The 19,421-nt window shown below is 42.1% G+C and overlaps 1 protein-coding gene across 4 annotated transcripts in view; it reads right to left on the minus strand.

Annotated features, from left to right (window-relative positions):
* FMN1 (formin 1) overlaps positions 1-19,421 on the minus strand; it is a 452,266-nt gene that overhangs the window by 162,870 nt on the left and 269,975 nt on the right. For all 4 annotated transcript variants that reach the window (XM_059913697.1, XM_059913699.1, XM_059913696.1 and 1 more), the window contains 3 exons: positions 18,430-18,517; positions 3,917-3,978; positions 1,879-1,967 (listed from right to left, as the gene is read on the minus strand). In XM_059913697.1, the coding sequence (XP_059769680.1) occupies positions 1,879-1,967; positions 3,917-3,978; positions 18,430-18,517 (239 nt within the window). The remainder of the gene's footprint in view (positions 1-1,878; positions 1,968-3,916; positions 3,979-18,429; positions 18,518-19,421) is intronic.

The following is a 19,421-nucleotide window of genomic DNA, read 5'->3' on the forward strand; positions in this document are numbered from 1 at the left end:
TGCTTGCTTCTGCACAACAACGGTTGACTTGAGTAGTGCCAGCAGATTGCAATGGCTCACAAAGCCTAAAGTACTTACTACCGGGTCCTTTATAGGAAACGTTTACCAACTCTGGGCTTGGAGTATCATTGCTTAACATGGCATAGTTGGCACTACCCAAATGCTTGATATGCCCTCTTGTCCCTGTTATGGACTGAATGTCTGTGTCCCCCCAAAATCCATAAGCTGAAATCCTAACCCCCAAAGTGATGGTAATAAGAAGTAGGGCCTTTAGGAAGTAATTAGGTCACGAGGGTTGAGCCCTCATGAGTGGGGTTAGTGCCCTTCGGAGAAGAGACACAAGTGCTTGCTTCCCCTCTCTGCTCTCTGCCACGTGAAGACACAGAGGGAAGTTGGCAGTCTGCAGCCTGGAAGAGGGTGCTCACCAGAACCCAACCATGCTGGCACCTGGATCTCAAACTTCCAGCCTCAGGAACTGTGAGAAATAAAATTCTGCTGTTGATAAGTCACCCAGTTTAGGATACTTTGTTATAGCGGCCCAAACTGACTAAGACAGTCCTCAAGTACTCCTCATGGCCTTGTGTCTAAATATCCCATTATTAGTCACTTCATTTTCGGTCATCAGCACCTTAGTAGGAATGAATTTATGATATTAGGAAACAAGACTTGGGAGTGGACCACAGGATGGGTCGGGGTGGGGGTTGGTAAGGACGGGGGGCTCAAGTCAATGGAACAGAAGGGCAGGGAAGTCCATCTGCATTGATTCACCATATTTCTAGGCTTCACGAACTAACTTTGGGTGTGTGTTGGGGGGAGAGCCCTGGCATATGCTTCATGTGAGAGCCAGTCATCTAAGGGTCCCCAAATTATCATAAACGGTTGTCAATAACTGAGTAAACCTAGAAATTCCTCACCCAGTCATTGTAAGATGTTTTTTCTGGACCTCAATACCCTGGCATCCAAGGGGAGTGGGGCATTTTAGAGGAACCAAGGGCAAGGTGTGAAGGTTTCAGTATAAGCGACTGACCCTTGAATGTCTCTGGGGCTGACTTGTTACCCTAAACCCAGTCAATGTCCTCTTTGTTTCCTATTCCTTGCCTCATCTCCAGGTTGAGAAGCACAGCCTGCATTGGGCAGGAAGCACTCAAGGTAGCCACAAGCTAAGTAGCCCTCTGTCCACTCGGGACCCATCCCACATTCTCACAGAGTCCTTAGGGCTGCGGAGCCCCAGAAGGTTATCCATGGTTTGTAGACCCCAAGAGCCCCGCCAAGGACAAGAGTCACTCAGTTATGCACCAGAGTTCTGGGCTTTCAAAGTGTGTGGAGCACCCCAAACTAGAGAGCAGACACCTCCAGATAGTGACTGGAGAGAAGCACAAGCACATGCAAAGGGAGGATGAAAAAAGTCACATCTAAATTGGGCAGAGCAGGTAGAGAATCTGGGGAGAAAGCTGGCACCTTCAGGCTACATTTACTGGATACGATATTTCGGAAAATCAATTTGAATTCTGTGACTCTGACATCATCCCTTTTAACTGCATCAGCAGAACCTTAAACAGAGCAGTAACCTCTCCCTTCCTCAGTTACCCTTTGGGCCAGAATGTTTAGTCTAGGAGGAATTAACAAGTTGCTAGGACAAAAAAAAGGGGAGTCACGAGGGGTGGAGTGAGGGGTTGAGACACGCTATCCAGCAGCACAAATCTCCCGGCTGCCTTTCCCAGCAGTCAGGTCATTCTGCTGCACGCAATAGGTCACGGGAATGACGCTGCTGTGACTTAGCTTGGCACAGTTGAGATCTGGTTATTCGGAGCTGGGAGGCAGGAAGATAGGGACGGCCCCTCTCCTTTTGTTAACAGAAAAGTGTGTAAGCATCCTTACTGCTCAGGTTTATCCAGTAGCTTCAATTCTTCCTCTTTGGATGTCTCATAATACTTTCTTATTTTAACGAGTTCATCCTCTTGGGCTCTCTGTGTTGAAATAGAAACAAAACACACACAAAAAGCGAGCAATGAGAATCGGTCTAAAGCAGCGTGTCTCAGAGTGTGGTCTCTGGACGAGCAGCATCAACACCACCTGTCGCTAGTTAGAAATGCCCATTGTTGGCCCTACCCCAGATATAAGACACTCCAGAGGTGGGGCTCAGCAAGCCCTCCAGGTGATTCTGAGACATGCTAATGTTTGGGAATTACCGGCTAAACTAGATGGTCATAACAAGTGACCTTAGCTGGATACAGAAACCAGGACATTTGATTGCTAACCTTTGAATCCCCTGCGTCTTTCCCTGTAAGACAGGGTAAGGGTCAAGTTGTCCTTAGCATTTGCTTTCTTCATCCTCAGAACCGAACAGCCCTCCTAACTTACGTAGGCTCCTGATTTTTAAATTTCTGGTCAGCAGGTTCTCTCTGTCTGAATTTTCTAGGCATTCGTTGTCTGCACCACTGATTTTGGCATTTAGTCTCACACTTTCTCAATTTGCACAACTATGTCAGCTGTATGTAGCTTACCTCTACTGTAAGCTAACAAGTACCAATCATGTGCACAGTCCTGAGCCCGAGGTAACAACTAAAAGCATCCTAGAAGGCACTTTGCCTTTTACAAAGTCCTCCGACATCAAGTATTGCATCCTTGTTTTAAAGATGACTCCACCGAGGCTTACACTCAGTACCTGGCAAAGAGCCTGACTTGGAACACCTTTCTTCCACAATACCGTGATGCCCTCCAGGTATTCAACAAATGTGCCATTAGCTCCCGATGGCCTAGGACTTGTGCACCTTCTTTATTAATGAAAGCCTTCCTGATAGGAACATCCCATAGAAGTTCCCACCCAGTCGTACCAAACAGTTCCTGATATATACAAAGGATGTAGAAATGCGAAGGGAACTAGCAATCCCGCTAGGCTGGATTATCACACTATGGAAATTTTCTCTGAGACACTTAAGGTCCCAGGGGATCTAAGTATTGAAATGAAATCGTTTTTTGAGCTCGGTAATCATAGCATGCTATAGAGCTCCGGGTAGCTTCCTGGGAAATAGCATTACTTCAGTAAAGAGAATCTGTTTCAGTCTATGTTTTCAAATCCTAACAGAGTCAGCGAACCAGAACAGTTAACAATTATGGGAATTGTTGACTCTCCTGTGTCATCGTCTCAAGAAAGCCTGACAATTACGCTGGTTATCTCCACATATAATCCACATTTAAAGACCATATATGTGTACAGCGCTGTTTATTTTCAAAATACACTGCTACTGCTGCATATATTGAATTCTCTTTTAATACTCACAAAAATCATGTCGAGCCCATTATAATCCCCATTGTACTGATAAACAGGTTTAAGGAATTTAACTGGCCTGAGGCCTCTCAGCAGCAAATGGTAGAGCTCGACCTCAAACCTGAGAGTATCTCACTCTAAATCCAAAACACACACCCACCATCCTATACTATTTCCCACGATCAGTGCCGTCAGCTCACTTGGGCTAAAAGTAATTATGCAAGCTGGTAACAGCATCCCCATTCCTCAGAGGATGACACTGATGTACACCAGTATTAAGCTGGTAACTTAGCTTCATGCACCCTGATTACAAGCCACAGGGCTGGGCTGGGTTCCACGGCACAGAAGTGGCCTCCACATTGAACTGCCCTCCCTTGCAAAAGAAATCTACTAACCCAGATACCACAGTGGGGGGTCAAGAACCTAGTGCTTCCCTCCTGCTCGCTCTCATTTGAGCTTGCATTTCTGTGCCTTAATCTCTTCCACGCAATGTCACAATTCCCACTGCCAAAGAACATGAATGGCTCAGTGACTTTTCAGGTGGAAGGAGTCACATATAACCATGTTGTAGATATTAACTTTTTTTTTTTAAGTTAGTTAAGGTACAAAAATCTGGAAACTCTGGCTCCGTAGGTGTTTGATACTCACGTTTTCATATAAGGCCGCCAGGGTTTCCAGATCAACCACAGAATCATCCACGTTAAAAATGGCTGCCGAGCCCCCAAAGAGAAAAAGAAAAAGGATAAGAGGTTAGATTGGACTCCCCTGCACTCACATTTACCCCACGTCTAGCTTCCAAGCAATATAACGTTGCCCCCTCTCACACAGGTTGTCTTTCGGCTCGTTCCAGCTCCCTTCCCTTTTGCACCAGGGGCCCCCGTGAAAGAAACCGAAATGGTTCCGATCACTGGCCTGAGCCTTGGCCCTGCCTGGTTTAATTCCTCAAGCTCTGCATCCTTTCTGCAGTTTAATTTAGGCTCCACAGGAGAAGTGTTTGTGCTTTAAAAGTAAATCAGTTTGTAGGTTTGAAACACAAGGTTAAATCTTTCTTCCCGGCTGGTAATTGAAGAGATTTAGTACCTGATGCACCAGATCTGACTCTTGCCCATTACCAGGAAGAGAGAGAGAAAAAAAAGACGATGTTGGCAAATTAAATGAATTCAGGCATGTGATTTCAGGCACCTTTCCATGGCCGCTGCAAACATCTTGTTTGGATTAAAGAGACAAGAAAAAGCAATAATTGCATCAATGGCAAATTAAGATTATGGAAACCTCCCATGAGCCAGTCTTAAGGCAAGTTCTCATTCCCATGGTTTTATTTGGATCCTACTTGCTGTTCTGTATGTTAAATAAGTTATTTAGCTGTTAACTAATATGCCTGTGATTTCATCTAGAGAGATTCCTTCCCATATACACCAGCATACAAACATTGAGATTTTAAAGCCTTAATGGATTTGGCAATCAAAGTGCTTGAAATAGGCAGCTCCACATCTTTAAATAATTATTCAAAACTAATAAGGTTTGTTCCCTCAACCCCACCTCCCTTCTCTGACTTTACATTGTGAAATTAACCAGCACGCTAGTAAATTTTCTCCGTGGCAGGCTAATTAATTTTATTAAACCAACCAGTAATATTTAGAATGCCTTAAAATTCTGCTCGTCAACCATTGTTCTGTTCGTTGGCACTACACCATGGATTTTGGAGAAGGTAGGGATCAAGGTAAAGGGCAGGTTGCTTCCAAATTGTTTTGCGTCTTCTGTGGTTTAGAATCACATGAACCCCTTTATACAATCTTAATAAACTTAATTAACGGAGCTAAGATCATGTAACTTCACAGAACACCAAGAAATGTACTTAAAATTCCTTCATAGGCCACCTTCTCTAACTTAGAGGAATTAATCATCAAGCTATTCCTCAGCTACGTGGGGTAGTGAGAAAAGAGGTTAATATGCTAGTGACAAAGTCAGTCGTCTCAGATTCCATCAAGACAAAGGAAAATTACCCTTCTGAAAAGTCCAATCTGAAACCACAAAAGAAAAATGTCGTTTGAGGAAAGAAGGCAAGAATTTACCCTCCCAGGAACACTGTGTGGGGATAATATGAATTCACTAACTTATTAGATGGACCCGGCATTTTTCAATGTCTGATGCTTTAAAAAAACCAAAAACTGGCCAGGAACAATGTCTAGTTTATGTAAATTCTAATAGTCTCCTATAAAAATCGGCCAACGGGAATGCGATAAGAAAAAGTAAAATTCTAAAAATAATTTATCAGAAACGTTCACTCCTAAACTAGGTACTGCACACGAACTGCAAGCTTACATATAATCAAGTAATCTTACCTAATGGGAAAGAGAATGATCTGTTGGCTTCCTTTCCTAGTGAGTAAATATTTGAGTTTCAGAAATTAATCAGTCTGGGTCCCAGATACACAGTTTGATGGGTTATACCCTCAGCCAATTCCCCCGCAGTATGCTAGGAAGCAGAGGAAAACATGTAGGGAGGATGGGACTGGAGAACAAGCATGGGCTCTGGCGACATTCATTCGTTCATTCACCCAGCCCTTGAATAAATGCTTGTTGAACGTGCACCAAGTTCTAGAAACGGTTCTAAAATGCAGTGATTACATAAATCAAATGTGTGTCTGAGACGTTCAAAGCACTTGATCTCATGAGATTTATACTCCACCTTAGGGGACAGAAAATAAACAAATAAACAGTTACAGATAATGATATGAAGAAAGCAGAGAAATGAGCAACATGACAGAGGTTAATGGATGAAGGCTTCTTTGAAGAGGTGACACTTAAGCTAAGAGCTGAGCAGGTCAGTTCTGTGAGTGTCTGGGAGAAAAGCCTTCCAGGGGGAGGTAAGTGCAGAAGGATATTTCTAATCCTGATGAAGGAACAAGCTCAAGGTTCAGAAAAAGACCGAGATGACTGCTGTGGAGGGAGCAAAACTTACTACGTGATCCTGGCAGGTTCAGCTCTATGAACCTCAGCATAGCCATAGAATGGGTCTAATTTCACTTACTGAAAACATTAAGTGAGGTTAAGATGTATGCTTGGCCCAGCGTATAAAGCATGGTGTGAAATCAGAATGGTACCTACAAACTGACTATTGTGATGTTAAATATACACACTGTGGATGTGTTTTAATGCTTGTTAATGTCTTATCTCCTTCAACATCTGGAAAGAATCAGAGAAAGAAGACTGCCATTACTGAGTAGTTTGTGTTATAAATGAAACTTTCTAGAATTCTGGAGTGTTTCAGATAGGAGCAGTTGCAATTTAAACCCTTTTGGTCCTTCAAAACCCTGCTCGAGACCCAACTTCGGGAAGCATTAATAGAAAACTTACATGCACAAAAACTCTAATTACAAAAAATAATGTATCGAATGTCTTAAGGGAAATATAAAAAGCTAACCTTTGGGTCCATTTAGAAAGCTAACCTATTTTTACCTCTCATTTCCATCTTTCCCACCAATCCACGCTTCATCGTATCACCCAAGTTCTTTTTTGTTTTTTTTTGTTTTTTTTAAAACACAGGTCTCAAAATTTTACTTGATGTTTAAAATACCTCAGATGTCTTTCTTTTAAATACTGGGTGAAGTCCTAAGGCCTTGGCCTGATTTTTAAGCCCATTCCTTTCCTAGCCCCGAGCTACACTTCTAATCTCATCCTTGGGGGAGGAATGGGGGAGAGGAAGAAGTAGACTGAGAGATTAATTTAGGGTCAACGCCAAGTATTCCACTGAGATTTCTCCTCTTCCACGAGGATCTTAAAAGTAAAGTAAAACTCAGTGGTGGAAGCAGCACTGTGAAGAGATCATCTGGTTGAGCCCAAGAGCTTAAGGAAATTAAATGATTTCTATTATTCCTACCTTATAGGGTGGCCAGGGAAGGTTAGGTTATTGGCCAAAGGGTTGAAACGTAAAAAGAGCCTAAGTCCTGTGACTCATAGGAGAGCTGTCTTGCATGTACATAATCCTGCCTCCTATTCACCATGAACAGTTTAAGTTCGTACACAGGGCCAGAATCCATACCTGAACATGCTATTCCCCAAATACGGGACAGTGTATTAGAGAATTGATTCTTTTTTTAAAAAATTTATTTATTTATTTATTTATTTTTGGCTGCATTGGGTCTTCATTGCTGTGCGCAGGCTTTCTCTAGTTGTGGTGAGCGGGGGCTACTCTTCATTGCGGTGGCTCCTCTTGTTGCAGAGCACGGGCTCTAGGCTTCAGTAGGTGTGGCGCACAGGCTTAGTTGCTCTGCAGCATGTGGGATCTTCCCGGACCAGGGATCGAACCCATGTCCCCTGCATTGGCAGGCAGATTCTTAACCACTGCATCACCAGGGAAGTCCCTAGAGAATTGATTCTTGAAGGCACTCACCATCAAACTTAGAAGCATCCCATGAACCCATTTAAGTTAATTGAAGATTACATTGTAGAAAGAAATCAGTCATTTATTGAAATATTTTTGGAGTTACCTAGGATCAGATAGCCCCCTCCACTTTGTACTTGTAAACGCACACTCTATTGCTCTTTCTCTCACACACACTCACAGACAAACACCCTCTTTACTGTAAAAGTTGAATAAGCAAATGCCAGCCTACACAATTCTCCAGTGCGCCTCAAAGCCCTGATACAGTAATTCCAAGTACTTCTAGCTGTTGCTTCCATCTGTATGGGGCTCATTATACCGACACTCCTGCAGGTGGTGTCAGAAAGGTGAAGTGCCAAATCCACAAAGGGGGGACCCCCAACAATTCATTGCTTCTGCGGTATCAATCATGGCTGGTGGTTTTTACTTTTATCTCCCTCTCTCCTTAGTTATCCCCACTCCCACTGTCAGTTCAGTTAGAATATTTCACCTACACTTCACAATATGTCGAAAGGAAGTAGACACACGCTGCGAAAAGCTGGTAATTTTATTGGGTTCCTTTACCTTTAAAAATCTGCTACTTGGTCAAGTCTGGTTTCTGGGCTCCTTTTTTGCAGGGAAATTGAGGCAAACGTTTTTATGTGGTCCTCTGGTGCCTGCTCTGTACTCCGAGAATTATATACACAAGGATCATTAGAGTAGGGTTTCGCCCATTAAGATATAATAACCGTCAGCAGGGACAAAAAGCAGATCAGTATCACAAATTCAAACTAACAGGCGCACATAAAAACTATGTGCCTGCTTAAGGCACAGGCACGGGGTCAGGGTCTTACACAATAGGTAAATTCCCTCTCTGGTTTGGAGACAGCTTTTCACAAGACCAGGGTAAGGAGAAAGAACCGGCAAGAATTCTTGCAGCCCTCCAGCCATTTTTAACCCTGAACGCTTTTCTATCCCCAAGTGCACCTCGTCCAAATAAACACAGGACAGCGTTTGCTGTTTTGAAGGACTTCTAATTAGCACAAAACAAGTACTTACTTCAGGGCGCTGTTCTTGTTGACAGAGGAACATCTTTGGGCAAGAAACACATGGCAGACTGAAGTAGGAAAGGCACACTCAGTCTGTTAGATTAGCCAAAGTAAACTTGGTCATCCAAGGTGTGGAAGATGTCACCGAAAGATGGCTGCTTTACCAGGCTTTGGTTGATGCTGGTTTTAAAAATAGCCTCTATTAGCCCATTGTATGCTTCTTTCTGTGTCCTTCAGTAGTTGACATGACACCTCTTCACAAGTGGGTGTATAAAAATCCTTTGCAAATGGACTAGATTTATTCTCAGCCCAAGAAAGCAAAGATGACTATTGGATTATCAATAGAAATTATTTTGTTCGGGCTTCCCTGGTGGTGCAGTGGTTAAGAATCCGCCTGCCACTGCAGGGGTCATGGGTTCGAGCGCTGGTCTGGGAAGATCCCACATGCCGAGGAGCAACTAAGCCTGTGCACCACAGCTACTGAGCCTGTGCTCTACAGCCCGCAAGCCACAACTACTGAGCTCGTGTGCCACAACTACTGAAGTCCACGTGCCTACACAGCTCGTGGTCTGCAACAAAAGAAGCCACCGCAATGAGAAGCCCGTGCACCGCAACGAAGAGTAGCCCCCGCTCGCTGCAACCAGAGAAAGCCCGCACGCAACAACGAAGACCCAATGCAACCAAAAATAAATAAATAAAATAAATAAGTTTATGGGAAAAAAAAAGAAATTATTTTGTTAACATTGTTAGCTCCCGAGTAGCCAACATAAAACTCACCTGTTTTGACCAAATGACTGATATTTTTAGGGCTTGATAAATAATTTGTAAGGAAAAGAGAATGGAATGGGGAAAGTAATATGGAAGGCCTTGGGTTTTTTATTTTATTTCTTTTTTTTTTTTTTTGGCCGCACCATGCGGCATGCAGGATCTTAGTTCCCCGAACAGGGATAGGATCAACCCGTGCCCCCTGTATTGGGAGCACGGAGTCTTAACCATTGGACCACCATGGAAGTCCCAGGCCTTGGGTTTTTTAAACTCTCAGGTGATCTACCCCTCAAACCTGCCAAAAACCAACTCCTCTAACCTCTCTCAAGAGAAAGGCAAGGATGTGGGGTCATGGAAGGAAGGAGCCTGTGGTAGAATCTGAAAGCTGAGGGAAGGCAGAGCGGGAATATCTCCCCACAGTCTCACCTCCCAACAACGAGGCCATCACTGAGAATGAAGACCAAGCTCGTGATGAAACTGGGCAAGAGGTGAAAAGAAGGGGGCTGGGCAGACAGGAGTGTGAATGGTGGAAGAACCACACAGAGGCCAGGACAAGAGCTGCACAGAACCTGCCCTGCTGAATACCCAAGTCTCTTCATGATGGCCATAGCTCTCCTATAGCCCTTCCTCAATACACCTCACTCTTTCCCTACTGACCACCATGTTCCTCCTCCGATTGGCACCAGGCACACCTGTGCAGACACAGGTACGGGCCAAGCCTCATTCCATGCATGTACCCAGATGAAATGCTGAGGGCAGCAATTATTAAGCAGCTTAAAGGCATCTCTGTGCACTCCACCAGAGGGTGGGAAAGTAGGCAGACCATACCGGAGATGAATACTTAATCACTGAGTAGCTAGCCTTTGTCTGGAGCTTCCTGTGAGCCAGGCATTGCTCTAAATGCTTTACATTTAATCATATGAGGTGGCTGTTACTGCTGTCCCAAGTTTTATAGGTGATGAAACTAAGGCACGAAGTCGCAAAGCATGATTTCCCAAGCTCAGTTCCATAACCAATGACAGGACTACGATTGTACTTCTTTTAGCCTTTATAAGTGTTAGACTAGAAATACTCGCTCCACCTACAATTCTCACCACCTTAAAAAAAAAAATTCAGTGAACCAACTACCCACAACAGTCCATACAGAAACCTCTGCCTCTGAATGGCATCACATGCTTTTTACATCAATCGGCAGTCTCCCAGTGGGAACCACAGACAGCCCGTGCCACGAAAATGTCGTTTGTGTATTGTACGATCCATAACCTCACCATTATTTAACTATTGCTAATACTTAATTCGATTCTAGTATGCTATCTTAATATATGTCATAAGACAAACTTCAATCTTTGTTAACTACTCACAGTTATTGACAATAATCAATACTGTGGTTCCAATCATGGCAAAAAAGAGTTTCTAAAAAAAGGAAAAAGAAACCCAGAACTTGAAAAGGCATTATCTTAGAAGAAAATCTACAGTAATGTAAAGTCCAATTTTCTTGAAAAGATATTAATAATTGCAATTTTATACTGCATGCCAGAACCAACTAAAAAGGGAAGCGAAGGCACAGAGAATGAAGAAACACGAACAAAAGTTGCCTCCAGACACATAAAGAATAGCAACTATAGAGGGAATATATTTTACGATCTTATCTACATTGCCAAATGCCTGCTAGTGTGTCGTGTTAGTTGGTACAGACCTTTAGTCGAGCTTTGATGGAAACAGGAGGCAAGTGTAAATGACACAGTCAACAGGAGCTGGCTGGCAGGTGAAAGAAATGACAATCCCAAAAGGGACACATCTGATCTGTTCCCAAAGCTCCAAATCACTCAATCTTATAAAGCAAAAATCCCAATTCCTGCCTAAGTCCAGGCATGTACTCTGCCGCAAGGTGCCATTTTATAGGTGCAATTAAAATTGTCCATGGTTCAAACCTCAAAGAAGGGCACAGGCGAAGAATTCACAGAACTTCCCCTCCTTCGTCCCCTCTATTCTCTGTAGGGCAGTGGAATGAGAAACAGTTTGGGTTAAGCTGCTTCTGTTCTTCCATTAGTTCTGGTTCTTTTAAGCCAAAATTACATTCCAGGCAGATTGGATGGTCTCAGCCAGTTGCCTGAAGGTAAAGCACAAAGAAATGCCACCCTCTGCTTTCTGGATTCAGCTCTGAGAGTGAAGGAATGCACAGGGGTTCAGAGAGAGGTGGGTGGGATCCCTGCGGCTCAGGTGTTTTAGACTTGGTGGGAGAAGGAGAAAGCTGGGAAAGGAAATCCAGTAGCGTTAGAACTACTGTTTATATTCACCCCAAAACTGAGCTCTGCCAGCCCTTGATAAGTTGCTTGACCCTGGCGCCTTCCTTTGGTATGACAGTAGGTCGTGACCACCTGTCACCTTTGGTGGGTAAACTCCTTCACACGTGCCTTCCTCAACTTGTTCTTTTACGTTCAACATACCGGGATTTGGTGGCGATGGCAATTAAATAACGTTTTCTGATTCTGAAATCTGGTTTTAACTAAACTTGACAAAGTAAACAAGTTGGCTTCAAAAGGTTCCTGCAGAGAAACCCCAGACTGAAGATAATCCATCAATGATAAGAAAAATGGCAGAGCAGAGGCTCTGATTGCTAGTACAAGTTCTTCATCAGTAGTGGAATGAATTAGAAGCAAGGGCAGTTGCATCGGATTTGCCAAGATGTTGACCTCCATAAATTATAATAGAATTTATCCAGAGACTGTTTGAAATGTGGGTTTAAGTCCACGATTTTTAATAATAAGCCTCACCCTATTTATATACTGAGCCTTGAGATATTAGCTGTTGAGAACTTAAAGCCATCAAAATCAGTAAGATATTTAGAAATATTAATCTCATTTTAATTTATATCTCTGCATACATTTTATAATGTGAATATTAGTTCTGTCACACATTTACACGATGTACAAGTTCTTAAAAACATAACTTGAGAAGCACGCTCTAAAACTTTTTACTGGCAGGGGTGCACGATAAAAATTTTGGTCTTTGAGTATAGGTCTTCCAGGCTAGAATTAGAATGTTCCTCAGGAAAGTCCTAGACAATTCATGGTGAACTTCAGATGCCTGGTGAAATTCATTATGTTTTAGACAACTAGCATAAACCTTGACAGAGATTTCCAGAAGTTATTAGGCAAAAGGGAGCAAAGTCCAGTGGGCATTCTCAGATCTGGGTTTTAGACTCTGGGCATACAACTAACTGAAATCCTCTTACATTTTGATTTGGGATTTCTAAACAGAAAGATAGTCTTTGATGCAGCTGAACCCCCAAACTGAGATTCTGGACTAGTAGGAACTAAAGTGAAAAATGTTTTATTTTCATGTTAGATTAAATATTATAAATATGAATTCTGAGTGTACGGGAAATTCCAAATAGATGCCAGGAGGTTTCTGGCACTTAGTCTGTTGCAATGCATAGGGAGGTTTATATCAAGAAGAGTCAACAGCAATTTTCCATCTCCCCTGGGAAAAGAATAAGAGGAAATCACTAACGTGGAATGAAAACACTAATTTGCAATCATGTAGGCAGTCACTGTGTCCAAGGATGCCAAATACTTTTAAATATAAGTCGTCCAGTTTAGCAGATGGAAAACCAGCAAGAAGTAAGTCACTTACTCGGAATCTCTCCTGGACCAAATACAAGTGCAGTGGTATTACGATCAGTGTCCTGAAACTATTCTTCCTCCACAACCAAGGTCTTGCCTTTAGTCACGCAGTGCTTTTAAACTTCAGTCAGTACAGGGATTTGGCTTTCTCCCACAAGATGTTCCACAACATTTGGGTAGAGAGAAACAGATGAGGGTGGCTACCTTTGGGGGAATGTTCTATCTCTAACCCACCCCCATCTACTTAGTGTCAGGCTAGAATTTTCAGATGCTCATTGAAAACTTTTGCTGAAATGTCGCCAGTCATCTCAGACTCAAATCATCCAAAACAGAATTGACCTTTTTGTTTCGACCCATGCTTTCTCCCCTGTATTTCCATTTTATGTTTTTTGGCACCATTATTCACATTCTTGCTGAAACCAGCAATCCAAGGTACATGTAAGACTTCTCCATCACTGTGTGAATCCGATGGGACTAACCGTAGCAATCCTCTCTCCAAATATCCCTTGTATATGGTCTCCTCTACATTTCCACAGACACAGCCTTAGCTCTGGGCTTCGTCATTTATTATGTCAACGATCACCACCCCCTTTCTAACAGATCTAGCCACCTTCAGGACTATTTTTGTTTATTCATTCAACAGACCCTTGATGACCCTCCTCCTCACCTAGGTGCCCGGCACAACAAGGTGCTAGGGACACATCAGTGAGCAATCACCATCTTGGAGCTTATATTCTGGTGGTGGATGTAAGTGAGAAGTTTAAATAAAATATTAGCTGCTGTGCAGAAAATAAGAGAATTAACTTAGGGTGACTTAAATTAGGGAAGAGGATCTGGGAGGGCCTCTTTGAGGCACGTGTCTGAACCCCAGCAAAGAAAAGGAGCAAGCTATAAAGAGTGGGGTGGAAAAGCATGCTGTGCCTTCAAAGACACAGAGGAAGGAAAGCACTTGGCCTCTTTAAGGAACCAGAGGACCACTGTGGCTAGAGTGCAGGGAGAGAGGAAGGGAGCACAGCCAAGTGAAGGAGGAGGTACGGCTGTGGCCAGAGCATGAAAGGGCTTGGGGGCCAGTCTTCCATGGCCTCAGAGATATCTCTGCACTCAAAATCAGATCACAGCACTGCCCCTTTTAAATTTGAAACTCTGTCTCCCTGTTACTGATGGGATAATGTTCAAATTTCATCTGATGATATTCAGGGCCCTTCCTGGTCTGGATGTTACTTGCCTTTCCAGCACTTTGCCCTGAAACAAGCCACATTAATATGTAACGTATATACTCTAGCTGTGCCTCTTTCCACATGTCTTCTTTCCTCAGTTGGAAAAGCTCCTTCTCTATGTGACGACCGCCATTTCATCCTCTAAGACTCATCTTAAGTTTTACAGGAGGAGCCAATATATTGCTCTCTGTTATTTCACAGGAAACTCTATACTGTGATCTTGTGATACTTTGTACATCTCTCCCACCATCCTGTGAACTCTTGAGAATGTGAGAGTCTGGATCTTATGTGTTGTGGCAGTCATAGTGTCTGAAACAGAACTGGCATTCAGTACATGTTTACTGAGGGAGGGTGGGAGGGAAGGAAGAGGGAGGGAGGGAGGGAAAGAAGAATGAAGAAGTTTTGCCCAAATGCACTGGAATGGAATTCATGACATTCTGATTTCATCTAGTCTAAGGTTTAGTCTATTCTTTAAAATCAAATTAAAAACAAAAATCACTTATTGAGTGACATTTACATATGATACATTAGCCCAGTTATTGGTAAATGATGCTTAATTATCAGAGAAATTCTGAGCAAAGAAATGCTACACGTCATAAAGGAACAAGCACTGGCTCTGCTACTTGCTATCAGTTAAGACCTTGAGGTACTGAGCCCCCAAATTCCACTTTGAATATACACTATAGGCAGTGTCTAATGGACAACAGAGAAGTGCCCACCTTACAAATGAAGAAAATAAGGTTGCTTTTTAAGAGCTGAACAAGTAAAAACTGGATTATTCATCTGTGGGAGGTAACTGTGGGCTGAAACACCCAAAACTATTTTCAAGGTGACCAGCAAAAAGGAAAATGGCATAAGCAAATATCTAATGCCAAGTAGAGACAAGTGACACGGACATAACAATGAACAGATATGATAAACATTTTTGTCATGACAATGGAAAATTATCTGATCTTCTCTGAGTGAATATACTAGCTTTCCGGTTTATACATCAGCTCCGTGTAAGTTTGCACTAAAGTGCAAGTTAGTGCACCTACCTCTGCACACTGACAAAGATGAATATATGACCAGAAGGCTGAAGAACAGTCTCCCAACTGTGGTCACCTCACCGTGGTTGACATGCTGTATGACCTTGCCTGGCTGCCAGCTGGCCTGCCCCAATCAGATCTCACGACAGTTACCCCTCTTACATTAAAACAAACGTTTAGGTCAAGGTCAGCACAGGGAGTCCTTTCATCAGGATGACAACACAAGGCCAAGTGCATTCCATTCACGACCAGACATGGATTCAGAATGAAATGTACCTGACACAGCCCGGGCTCCTAAGTGACCTTCAGATGCCAGTGTCAGTCAAATGATTCTAAAGAGAAATTAAGCTCGAGTTATATTGCTATATTCATCTGGAATGCATTACTAAATGAAGACATGAAATGGAGATAATTTTTTTTAACTTAGGAGCCAACTCTGTGGTGGATAACAGAGACGCCCTGAAGCAAGAGAAAGAATTAAAGTGGTGTCCATGAGTCCTAGAAGTCTGTGATGCTACAATCAACGTTTCCAGTGCTAAAATGTAAGTTCACGTCTACTTCATATAAACATGTTCTTGTCCAGAGTAGAATACTGGAAAAGGTCTCGGTGAACTACTCTCTTATTCAAGTCACCATGAACATTCAACCCAACAAGGTTGGAGTGCCATGGGAAGAAGGTTTACAGTCCTGAGATGGTAACTGGAATAGCACACGGCCGGAATGAGTGTGATCCACATGGCAATCTGATGTGTACTACAACAGGACATGCCTTAAAAAGAAATGAATAGAGTCCAAGGTGCTGTTGACATTGTAAAGCTCATATCCGTAGTGCTACCTGTCATGGTGATGAAACCAAGCATACTTGATTTTTACCAGGCTTATAAACAGTACCGTGGTTTAGGACAAGACTCTGCCACTATACCTGAAAAATTCCTTTCGATTTCAATGATTGCATCAAAAAAGTGACTCTCCTTGACAAAAGATTATAAACTTCCCTGCCGATGTTCTTTTGGTTTTATTTTTTCATTTTTTCATTTGCGTCAGCGTCACAGTTTTCTGTGTGAATTTCAGAAATTCCATTCTAGTAGATCTAATACCTAAAGCCACTGAAGAATCCTTTTCTAATTTTGATGGTGGACCTTGCCAGCCACCCTCTGCCCCAAACTCAAATCAACTAGTGCAACATTGTCTGAGGTTTAATATTCACACTTATGTATTCAGTTCTACTATTAAGCTTAAATATTAAAATCAGACAAGCTTATTTGAATACTCTGTGACTGTCATCTGATTCAGGATATGTTTAGTTTTATGTGGAATTTTAAATGTTTGTAATAAAGCAAAATTTTAAGCCCTTAACAAAGCTTTTTTCAGAGGAAAAATAATGTATGAAAGTTTCTTAAGTGCCTTTCAGTTCGGGACCTACGGGGGTCTTCTGCTGTGTCTCAGAATAAAATAACTTTGAGGCAACACCAACTAAAACCTGAAAGGAAGTGTGGTTTCAGAGTGTCTCCTGTTACACCCAAGCTAAATTCTACTGAAACCATCTATGAGAGATTGTATTACCACTCAGAAAATATTATCAGTGACATGTCAAAATGAAGATTTACATTTAACTGATGACCGAGAAAGGGGGAGCACTGTCTTCATGCAAGACGCGGATTTCAAAAACATCAGAAGGTTTTTGGGTTTACTTTTCTAGGGCCTAAGAAAAATATATACAAGTAAAATTCCCTCTCTAAATGTCTTATTTCAAACTGAGCCAAAGGAAACCAAGCTGAAATTGCGTCATTTGAAAAAGAATAGGGGATTAAGAAACAGTGACATAACCGTGTGGATGAAGAAGGGGAGTGTTTCTCCATAGAAGCATTCCTACTAATGAAGAAGAAATGAGGGAATTAGGAGATCATTATTCAGCAAACTTCTAATGAAATAATGAATCTAGGCAAAGACCATTAGTGCCCACCAACATCATAGAGAGACACCAGATATTATGTATCTCTTGATAGAGTATACAATAGCATCTGTGAAGTACTCTTCCCCCACTCAGATTAACTCTCTAGATCAAACTAAGAGTTTGCAGGAACCATAGGGGACAGAAGAACATAATAAAAACCAGGCAACGCAAACAGGAAAATCTAAAATGTGGGACACTCCACAGAATATTCTTCTTTTTTGAAGAAACTGGCTTCTTCAAAAAAAATAATTATGAAAAAAAACAAAAATAGAGGACAGAAACCTCTAGATCAAAAGAAACCCCTGAGAGGGGACTTCCCTGGTGGCGCAGTGGTTAAGAATCTGCCTGCCAATGCAGGGGACATGGGTTCGATCCCTGGTCTGGGAAAGTCCCACTTGCTGCGGAGCAACTAAGCCCGTGTGCCACAGCTACTGAGCCTGCGCTCTAGAGCCCACGCGCTGCAACTACTGAGCCCACGCACCACAACTACTGAAGCTTGCGAGCTCTAGGACCCGCGTGCTGCAACTACTGAGCCCATGTGCTGCAACTACTGAAGCCCGTGTGCTGCAACTACTGAAGCCCGCGTGCCTAGAGCCCATGCGCCAAAACAAGAGAAGCCACTACAATGAGAAGCTCATGCACCTCAATGAATAGGAGCCCCCGCTCACCGCAACTAGAGAAAAGTCGGCGCGCAGCAGCGAAGACCCAATGCAGCCAAAAAAAAAGAAACCCCTGAGAGATGGACACATCTAAGGCAATGCGTGAAATCTGTTTGGATCCTCATTCAAACTAACTGTAAATGAATGGACGAATTTACAATCAGTGATATTAGAACTACATACTTGATGACATTGAGAAATTATTGCAAATGTTTTTAAATGCATGATGATGGCACTGGAGTTACGCTTAAAGTATCCATATCTTTTCGTGGTGTGTTACCATTTTAAAGGATGAATTATAAAATGTCTGAGATTTGCTTCATAGTAATCTAATAGAAGGAGGGTGCTTTAGATGAAACAAGAGTGGATTAATGGTTTTGTAGCTAGGTACAGGGTACACGGGATTCACCGCGGCATTCTCATTTTGTATATGTTTGATATTTTTCACAATAAAAGCTGGAAAATTTTAAAGTTGGGAAAAAAACGATGAAAACGACTTACCCTGCTGGATATCCTTCATTTCTAAATGCAAACTAGATATCAAGATTCCCACAGTTTGAGATCGTTTTCCATCCAATAACTTGATGATCTGGAATTTTAAAAAATTAACACAAGCTCAAACAACCAGGCAATCTTTCAGAAGCATTCCGAAAACCTTCATAGTTTTAGATAGTCTGGTAAACTAAACTGATGCTACAGTCACTCTATTTTAATACTTTAATTTGAATATAACTTATCCACAAGTATAGATATTTTAGAAAATAAAGGAAAAACACCACCCTAAATTCCACCAATCTAATACGAGCACTCAAATCTTTATTTTACTCTGATCTTTTTTATTCAAACACATCTTAACTAAGTTGTAATTGCAACACATGTACAAGTTTTTATCCAACTTTTCCACTTATCATTGGCCTGTTTCCACGTTGGACTTCGTAAGTCACTTCACAGCCTCTAGCCTCCTTGGCTGCAGGATCATCTGCTGAGTGGTTTAGGCGAAAGATCATTGAGACTCCACTGTTTACCAGTGATATGGCCTCGGAAAAGTGACTTAATCTCTAGGAATTCAATTTTTTCATCATGAAGTAGGGCTGACTGTACTTAGTTCGTACATTTATTCTAGAAATTAAATGGCATAATATAGGTAAAGCACCTAAAACAGTTCCTGACACAGACTTATTATTTAAATAAAATTGCCCTAGTCAGGAGGGTTAGGTTGCTTTGTATTTGTGCTATGATTAATATAAATAATACTTTGTACATACAGATTTAATTTGAAACTATTTAGAAGTGGTCTTTTATAATAATATATGTACACAGAAACTTTTATAATCTTTTTAGAAACTCCAGATACTTCATTGCCAATAATTTCAACCCCTATGAATACTCCATGGAGAGCTCATCACAGTTTTGTCTCTCTCTAAACCAAATCAGCTCCAAAGAATGTATTGCACAGTGGCCACTAAGGGAAAAAAATTATCTTTTTTTTTCTC

The sequence above is a fragment of the Balaenoptera ricei genome, chromosome 2 (assembly GCF_028023285.1).
Source record: "Balaenoptera ricei isolate mBalRic1 chromosome 2, mBalRic1.hap2, whole genome shotgun sequence".
NCBI classification, from domain to species: domain Eukaryota; kingdom Metazoa; phylum Chordata; class Mammalia; order Artiodactyla; family Balaenopteridae; genus Balaenoptera; species Balaenoptera ricei.